Consider the following 9,664-nt stretch of genomic DNA (forward strand, 5'->3'; position numbering starts at 1 on the left):
CCAGAACGTGGCCCTGGGGGTAGGTGAACAAGGCTGCATCTGTCCCCTTCTCATTGCATGCCTCTGGCTGTGTAGCCTTTTGGGAGAGCTTCAAAGAAACCTCTCTGGGTTCACGCATCCACTGGGTGATGGCCCCGCGGTTTGCTCCCCACCACCACTGTGATGCCAGGACTCTTGAGAAGGACAAAAGAGGGGAGTGGAGAAGTGGTATCATTTGTGGTCACCCTGAGCGGCAGAGCAACTAGGGGCCTGATCCAGAGCCCATTGAAGTCAGCGGGAGACATTCAAGTGACTTCAGGGGGCTTTGAATGAGGCTCTCAGTGATCACACTGCCGTCCCCCGCTCCCGCTGCGGAAGAAACTGGAGCACGGGTGTCACGGCAGCTCTCGCTGGGCCCTTGCAGCTGCCCTGCCGTCAGGTCCCCTCCGGTCTGGGGGTGTCCACAGCCAACGGCCAGGTAACTGGAGACAAAGCTCTTGGCTGGGATTTGTCCCTGCCCTCAAAGAAAGGAGTGTCAACCCACCGGCTCCTCTCACTGCTGAGAGAGGTGTGATGGAAAGTGACTGCGCGGTCCCTGAAAACACCTACTCTGCAGAGACATGCCACCAAGAGCTGCCTGAGACTGCCCCGGAGAGTCCACACTGGAACGGGCTCCCAACTCGCTTGCAAGCTGGAGCTACGCCCTCACACAGACACTCAGAAGGGAGGATTAAAACCACGTCGCCTGGTTAAGCATAGATCTTGTCTCGTTCCCTCACCCCTCGGCTCGCTGCCAGTCCTCGGAAAAGAAAAACCAGAAGGAACAGTACCTGTGACGCATTATACAGCAGCAAGGAGGAGGAGCACAAACCGGTCCTTGCTAAGGGCAGACAACACCCCCCAGGAGAACGACATCTGGAGAAATGCGTGGGGTCTAGGAGACCAAGCAACTCATGAGATCTGTTCAGTCCTGGACCAGACAGCTCAGAAGCGACGTGCAAAATCTTGGAGAGAACTGGCAGGTCATCAATGCATCAGACACCTTCCCCCACCGTGCTACAAACCCGGTGCCGTAGAGCAGACCCTTGGGATGAGTGCTGCATGCTGGACCCGGGCAGTGCCGCGCTGGGGGTTGGAGTGACTCAGGCTCCAGCTGCACCGTGCAAAGTGCACATTTATCATGCAGATCCGGGGTTTGTTCTGAATCGCTGGAGGCTGCCTAGGAAAGGGCAGGACTGTGCTCCCCTGGCCTTGCCCTGTTCCTCCCAGTATTGGGGTATATTTATTGTTGTTTGGGGTGGCGCTGCTGTTCCTCCCACACAGTAAAAAAGCAGCGTTCGAAGCCAGGAGCTGCAGACAAGCCGGGGCTGTGTTATAAACCAGAAGGCTCAGCCTTCCAGCTCGCTCCAGTGTTACAGCCAAGGAGGAGCTGTGATACGGTATCACGTCACGCTGGACAGCCCTTCGTGCTTCTGCTCTCTCCCTCCATCTCTCTCTCCCTGCAGGCAGGGGTGCCACGAATCCCCTGGAGCTCTTTCCGGGAGCGTCACACAGGGTGAACCCCCCGGCTTGCAGGGAGCGCAGAGCTGCAGGCAGGTCCGGAGGCCCCACCGGGCAAGGATCTTCAACCTTGTCAGACTCCAGGCCCCGCTCAGAAAATGCAGCTCTTAACTTTCACTCATTTCTTAGCTATGGAAAAATAACAGAGCAATTCTTCCATCACAAAGACCTCAGAAAGCCCACAGCAGGTCACGATGGTTTTAACACTGTGGATTCCTACATGCAATCTCTGGGTTTCTTTGGTGAATGACGTGTAGGTGTTTGTGGATCTAACAGTGCGCGGTACCCCAAGGCATCCTTAAGAAGATCTCGCAGCACCTGGCAACCTGGTTGAGATTCACAGCTAAAAGCAATCAGACACCTCACTCCTCTCCAGGTGCCTAACTCCCATGAACAACAGGACAATTAATGTCTTGGAGGCATGGACCCAACAGACAAAAAGTCTGTTTGGATGCAAAAACGGTGCGGGCCTGATCCTCGGTGGATGGAAGCCAGCATTCCCATCTCATCGTGCTGCTTTCATGCACCAAGGCCAAATCTTCAGCTGCGGTCAGCGGGCCTTGGGTGGCAGCTGAGAGCGAGAACCGTGGAGAAGCCAGGGTGACTCCTCTTCCCTTCCTCGGGTCAGTTGTGCCGCCGGCAGCCCAGCGTAGTTTAGAGCAGCTTCAGGGCTGCTCTGCACCAAACCAGTCGATGGCCGCTTTCTAATGGGGCTTTATGTCCGCTGGGATCGCTAGGGTGCGGTGCACTCTGCTCCTGCCCTGGGCCCCTTCACTGGGTACACGAGTCAGGGCTGCTCAGGAGGGATGGGAAGAGAGCCAAAGCAGCAAGAGGATTTTGCATGGGTTGGGAGGTCGCCCCTGGCTTTCCACGGGCTTGGCGCTTCGTTTTAAATCTGCTTCCAGAATGTAAACGTGTTCATTCAGCTACAGTTGCAATTAATCCAGGTCACTGCTCACACCTTCTACTCGGCTTCCTGCAACCGTTGAAGCCGTACAAGGGAAGGTCTATTACTGGGAGCTGCTGATACAGTTCACAGTCAGGTCAGGATTATTGATGTGCCTTCACCTTTTAGATGGCAAGAGCAATTTTACCACGTCTCCCTGCTACGTTCAGCAGTCATTCCAAGCCCAGCCTGGGCAGAGAGCAACAAAAGCCCTCTTGTATCCTTCCTTTTCCTGCCCTGGAGGTGCAGCGAGCTCCGGAGTTTGGCAGACTGCAAAGACTCTCTTAATTTCACCCAGGCCACTGCCGTGCCTAGCCTAGCATCCTGTGGATAAGCATAAGTGTACCCACACGTGGAAGTGGAGAAGTGTGAACAGCCCAGTCACCCTATGTATTGCAAACCCAAGATGAGAATCTGGAGCGGGCATTACTACAGCTAAAATGCTGAATGCAGCTAATCTGCACCAGATCATGCCTGGATTAGCTTTGAAAAGTCGGTCAGGTTTTGCAACCATATGGAGCCATGGCTCTGTTCAGATCTCCGTTGCTGGCACGCCACTGCGGGGAACAGAGGATGGCATTGATAACAAGTCTTCTCCCGCCTCTTGGCTTTCCAAGAACAGAGCCTCCAGGCTTGTCTGAGGATCTGTTGCATCGAGGCCAAGTAGGTGAAGGAGCCTGCTCTAAACACTTCCACACCCGAGATGGCTGCGGTGCACAGCACAGCGCCCTGCTGACAAAGAGGCTTTGGGTAGCATGTTCAGTGCTCCAGTGTCTGATGCAAAGGCCTCTGGGCAGGACTGCAGCATTCAGATAAGGTTGTAAACATTTCTGGAAACAACTGTGGGCTTAAAGGCAGCGTAACGACGCTGGCAAACAACACGCACGTGCACAAAGGAGACAAGGAACAGTAAAAAAGTAAAGGGTTGGCCGAGCATGGGAATCTGGGGCTGGATTATAATGATGACATGCTGAAAAGCCACCCTGGGTGCAAATGCAGACCCAGGAAGCAACAGGGAAGGGCGTTTTCATGAGCTCTTTTCAGCCATGCCTTGATAAGTCACTGACATGCGCTCTTTTTACCCCCTCTCTCCCTCTTCAAAGGTAAAGGTAGACGAGAGCCTTTCCCTGGAACACGTGACTCGGGGCAGAGCAAAGCTGGGCCAAGGGCGAAGACCGCCCACCAGAAGTCATCTCAAGGAGGTAAGCGCTCAGCTCCGAGCTGTATACTGCAGCCTGCTGAAGGCTCCTGCCTGCTTTCACTGCTTGGATAACTCCCCAACCAGGTGGCAGGGGCAATGATTTTGGAGCGCACAGGTGCTCACGGGCAAAGCACCCATGTAACAGAGCACAGCCTTCTGTTTGACCCATTTAAGAGCTGGTAACACTTCTAAAAGGAAAGGGGTTATGGGAAGGAGGAGGACAGCAGCTGTGTAAACTATGCATCCCTCAGTTGTAGCTGATGCACAAAGCCTTTCCGTAGCTCCTGAATTGCTTTTGCAGGAGTCGCTGTTGATTCATTAGAAAGCAGGTGACACTGAGGCATAGAGCATGGGTCAAAAGGAGATATTTCCTTTCTAAAGCAATGTTATGGGCCAGCCTGTCTACTGTCAGCCCCAACTAGCACTTTGTAGCCAGCACTTAAGAGAAGCCAACCTGTTTGCATAAGAGGTTGCCCTTTCATGTTGGATTTCTATGACTGCGGAGGCGTTTCTGCATTGGAGGTGCACTGATGCCTTAGAAGATTTAAGCACACTTAAACAGCTTAAGTCTAAAGCTCTTTCTGCAAGCGTCACAGCCTTCTGACATCCACCTTGTGTGCGGGTCTGAACCGATTTTAGCACAGAGGAGGAAGTGCCAAGTGCAAAGGAACCAGGAAACATCCAACAGGTGGATCTTTCACTAGAGAAATGCCCGGAAATAAGCAGATTCCTCCACTTGCCTCCTCATTAAAAAGCCTCTGAGGCACAAATGCTCTCCTGGAATGTTATTCACAGACCTAGTTCCCTTTACCCCTGCTGGTATTGCATGCCTAAAATCTCAGACCTCTTGTTTCGACGGCCTGCACTTGGAAGGGGAGTGTTAGACACTTCAAGCGTCACGCAGGATCCTAAGTCAAATGAGGTCTTCTCTGGGCACTGGAAGCGGAGGGCACTTGCAAGGGGAGGGTGTATTGGATGCAAACCCTGGGGTACTGAAACACCACGCAGACTAGTGTCAGGGACGATTTTATGGTTGTTGAATGGAAGAGGAAACGCGCGCTCAAGCTGTTACGAAAGACGAGGGCAGCAGAATCCATAATGAGCTAGACAGATCGGGGACGGGGTGAGCGAGTGCCTTGGGCATTTCGCTCCCGGGAAACGCAAGGTAACGAGCCTAAGGCAGAAACCCCCATTAGGTTGCAGTGCTCTGCTGGGTACAGAGGAGAAGGATCGGGAACCAACATTGGCTCTAGCAGGATCAAGACCTCACGTGTCCCCGGTGCCGTGCTCGCTGGGTGTCGGGTAGAGGGCCGACCTGCACAACCAGGACCAGACCAGTCTGGACAACTGTGCACAGCTCTCTTTATGGAAAGGAGCCTGTAAAGAGGGTGACGACACACCCACAAAGACATGAATATGGTGTGCGGTAAATGTAAAAAAAAAAGAAAAAGCCATCTATTTTTTTTTCTCGCCTCCTTTTGCTTTAAAAAAACACCCCAACACGGTTGGCTACACAATCCCAGGGAAGTAAGGGGGGTGAATATCCCGAGGAGACGGTCAAGGATCATGAGCGATGCAGGCAGCAAAGGGACTGTCCACACTGGTGCAGAGGTCTCTTGAAAGGGTCCAGGTGCCAAAGGAGGCTTTGGCCAGGCTTGCTGCAGAGGCTCTGACAGGTTTGTTGTACGAGTGCTCTCCCCCTCCCAAGGAAGTGGTAAAATAAATGCTGTGCTCAGGCCGGTTCCTGCCCTCTGGTTGTTCTGGCTCTGACGGCCGTCTGACGACTGCAATAACTCGGCAGCAAACACGTTCCACGGCCGACGTACGAGCCACTTTCTTGAGTAAGACAAGAAGAGAAACAGGCTTTTTTCTAAGCCTACGTGCGTAGGATTTACAGAAGTGAACAGCGTTGTCTCCACTCTCTTCCACGTAGCAAGGAAGTTTTGGCACCCCTGAGTCCTCCATGGTCCCGTGTCATTTGTATTGGCATCACAGAGCTCGTTATGGCTGATGTCATGTGAAGCAAAGGTAGCGGCACCTGCTGTAAAGCTCACGTCAAGCCATACAAGCAGGTCCTCATGAGCATTTCCCTTATTTGCTAAATGGTGCAGAAGTCACATTTTTGACAGATTTGAAAACAAGATGATGATGGATATAGGAAACAATGACCCTTCCCTTCAGCGGAGCCTGTAAAGTCAAATCCCGACCCCAATCTCACGGTACCCCCTTGAACATCAGGGATGTTTTGAGGCTTGTTTTGAGGATCAGGGATGGGCGATGGGATGAACGCTAACATCTCTCTCCTTCCATTGCAGGTGGCCAAGTGTACGTCTGATGGCATCCTGAGGCTCGATCTGGATGAAGTGGACAACGGCCCTCCAGACTCGACCTCGCCCATCAGTAACAGTGCCAACAACATGCCTCCTAAAGAAACGCCAAAGCCACCGATGCCTCCTGCGAAACCCAGTGTCGTGCCTGAGAAGGAGAATGCAGATGACAACGTGGCTGATCCAGAGGTTAAAAAGCCCCTGTCGCCTCCCCTGCCACCAGCCAAGAAGTTTAAAGAAACAACTTCATCCACCGATGATCTGCGCTCCAAGGATGAGGAGTCCGTCGGTAAAGAGGAGCGTGCCGAGGGATCGACATCCTCCAGGGGGAGCAAGGAGAACCTCACGGAGCTCAGCGACAAAGGCACAGCCGCCGCTCCCATCCCTCCTCCTAAGATCTTATCAGACAAGCTGAAAGTGAGCTGGGATGAATCATCCCGCGACCCTGAAAGCACGGAAGAACTCAAACCCTCGGAAAAGGGCAGTCAGGAACACCTTGCTGAAGCGGTCCCACCAGATACCGAAAAGCCTCCGCTCCCTCCTAAGATTTTGTCAGAAAAATTGAGGGCAACCATGGATTCCAGCCAGAGGAGAAGTTTAGAAGATGAGGATGCAAGTGTCCAGGAGTCTGACAACTCCAAACCCTCCGTGGAGGAGGCTGAGGATGGTGAAGAAGCAGAACCCCCCCCTCAGGAAGTTGAAGGGGAAGAAGGCAGCAAGGAAGCCTCCAAAGAGGAGGAGGAAGAGACTTCTTTAGACGCAGGAACAAACCAAGACAACGTTAAGGTATCTAGTCCAGAGAAAATGCCGTTAGGCCAGCTTGCAAAGGACGCTTCTCCTCTCAAGCTCTGCTGTGCTCCTCCGGGAGATTTGCTGCCTGAGTCAAAAAATGCACAGAAAGCACTTGTGGATGGGGGTCCCCCCGAGGAGGCCCACCACGAGCTGGCGGAAATGGAGGAGAGAGTGGCGAGTGAAAAGGAAAAGACCGAAAAACTGCTGGAGAAGGTTTTGCAGGCGGAGCTGAACCCGACGCAGGATGGGAATGGCCCTCCGGTGATTGCCAAGACGATCCTCAGCGAGGCGGTGGAGCAGCTCCGGCAAGCAACACAAGTCTTGCAGGAGATCAAAGATTTTGGAGAACTGAGCAAGGAGCCCACCGAGAAGGAGAAAGAGAAGCGAAAGGAGCTAGTGACTCTGTATAGGAGAAGCGTTCCCTGAGATGGATTGCACCAGACGTGTCTTCCTTGTGACAAAGCGAAGCAAGTTGCCATTTAGGACTAACCCTAAACTGTTGCTAGGCCAGTGTTAAATGAGGTTGTGTTTTGCTCTGCACAAACCACACATGCAGAACAGAGCCAAACCTTTCAGTCACACTTCGTTTTAGTCTTTCTGCTGCAAGAGTCCAGTCCAGGTCTTACTCCCTTAGCACAATAAGTTACAAGTCAATGAACCTTGGTTGCAAAAATGTGAATATTCTTTTAAGGGCTCAATTTGAATATATTCAAATCACCAATTGGCAAAGACAGCCGTGGACTTTGGATCAGGCCCTGAAAAATAACTAGTAATCAGATGAAGAGCACTGGCTATTTCCAGACACATCTGTCTGAATATCCCCAGGCACGCAGCCCTGAACACGTTAAGTGTCGCCAGTTAAACCACTGCCACTGAGAGTCATGCCCCAAACGTCAGGGTAAATTTTGCCCCGTTAGTTCACTTGCTGTCAGCAATGCGAGAACAAATGGGTCATGTTCTCCGAGGAAATGCCTTCATTAAGTCTGCAGGTACAAACTGGCACGATAGAAATGCACACAAAGCTGGCAAACTGGTGATGGCAAAGGATCGTTTTTCAGACCTAGATATAATGTAAAATCACCGCCATTTATTAGAGCGATACAGAGCGCTCCATGTTTTACACACTGGACCAATATTAACTGACCCTCAGCACTATGATACTATGATCCTTGTGCTACCATCCCAACAAGGGAAACTGAGGCAGAGCAGTGGTTAAGGCAAAGGAGTCAGTTGCAGAAACCAGAACCCAAAATCGAATTTAAACAAGCTTATCCCTACCCCGGTATCATGTGAAATAGCAGTTCCAGCTGCCCATCCTACTTGGTTTTTTAAAGAATAAGTCGATCTTGCCCCTGGATTGTAGGAGGGGATAATTAGGCAGATGTTTGGAGAGGGGTGGGAGAGCAGTCAGTGCCTAATAGGGGCTGCATTGAAGATGCTCATTCATTAGGGATGTTGGCTCTCCTGGAAGCAGGCTCCCACTGTGTTACAAACAGCAGCTTTGTCTCGGGCTAGGAACTGACGGGTGCAGGGAGGTGTGCATCATGGCACCAGGCTGTGCTAAACGCCTATTCACATTGTTCTAGCAGGTTTTTACCTGCTATGCCGAGGCTACAAGCTAGGCATGAATGCCCATCTTGGAGCACGTGTGGGCATGCTACGTTTGTTGAAGGAGATGCAGTTTGCACATAAATTCCTTTGGGGTTGAGTGGGGCAGCACTAGCTTAAGTGCTTTGAACCAGACAAGGTGTTCATAGTATAAAGGTCTGATCTGGACTCAGCAAATTTCCAACTGAATCTCTGCCCTTTGGTTAAAAGCAACCCCACTTCCCTTAGTATCTAGTGAGAGAACCGGGACTGAATGGGGATTGTCACAAAGTTATGCCTCGTGTTTGCATCCTGGCACGGTACACACTTGGGCACCTCTCGGCGGTCCAGGCACACTGGCACTTTCTGGACCGAGCTAAGAGGGTCATTGCTTGCTTGAATCCTCCTTTCACGATTTTGCTCCAATATTCCCACTCTTGACAGCACCGCATCGGCACCCGTAGGACCCCTGCCTCCCTCGTCTTTGTTTTCTTGTGCACCGGAGGAAGGAGGGGGCCTTTCCAGCTTGATTTTAAGGAGCAGTGCTTCCAACTAGCTGCCACCTTCCTGCCTGCCCAGAGTCAGGATCACGCCGTCCACCTTGATCTCAGGTTCCTTCTTTTATAGCTCACTGGGGCTCCTCCGGTGGGACCCGGATAAATAGATGCCACAACCTTCTTCCTGCGCAGCAGCAAAGCAACATTCAAAACTCAGAGGCTCTTATTCCCTTCTTAATTCAGACAGTGGCCTCTCCTAGGTGTGAAAGGTGCACACCTTGACCCAAAAGATTTCAGGAACTTAAAAATGGCAATGTGGGTCGAGGCAGGTATTTGCTCCACCCCAGACGTCTAGGCTGGTTGGCTAGAACGACCTGGTTCTAACTGTTCTGCCTTCTTCTCAGGCTAGTCATTGGACTTGCATTGAAAGTCACTGGTTATTTTATTACACATAATAAAATATGTGTAATAACGCTTTTGCGCGTTAGAATTCCCTTGAGTTTCAAGAGTCGAAACAGCCCCAACTTCTAGGCAACAAAAATCACCGAACCTTTGGTGTCCAGAACGCAGTTCCACAAACTTAGCCCAAGGACGAACGCTAGTTCTGCATAACTTACTGCTGTAGAGTCAATGTGAACCGAGAGTCTTGTTCTCTTCGGAGATGCACTTGTAAGACAAGGGCTACCAATACAGACTTGGTCTATTCAGTGCCTATCAGCCATTTGATGGATTTTTCTGCATGTGCACTTTTGTTAACCGAACACTGTGTGATGTC

General features: G+C 51.7%; 1 protein-coding gene across 2 annotated transcripts in view; it reads left to right on the plus strand.

Moving 5' to 3' along the window:
- Nucleotides 1-9,658, plus strand: part of PLEKHO2 (pleckstrin homology domain containing O2) — a 35,695-nt gene extending 26,037 nt beyond the window's left edge. For both annotated transcript variants that reach the window (XM_025199599.1, XM_025199600.1), the window contains 2 exons: nt 3,589-3,687; nt 6,002-9,658. In XM_025199599.1, coding sequence (XP_025055384.1) covers nt 3,589-3,687; nt 6,002-7,231 — 1,329 coding nt within the window. In that variant the 3' untranslated portion in view covers nt 7,232-9,658. The remainder of the gene's footprint in view (nt 1-3,588; nt 3,688-6,001) is intronic.
- The last annotated feature ends 6 nt before the right edge of the window (nt 9,659-9,664 follow it).

This window comes from Alligator sinensis, unplaced genomic scaffold, assembly GCF_000455745.1.
Source record: "Alligator sinensis unplaced genomic scaffold, ASM45574v1 scaffold210_2, whole genome shotgun sequence".
In the NCBI taxonomy this organism is placed as follows: Eukaryota; Metazoa; Chordata; order Crocodylia; family Alligatoridae; genus Alligator; species Alligator sinensis.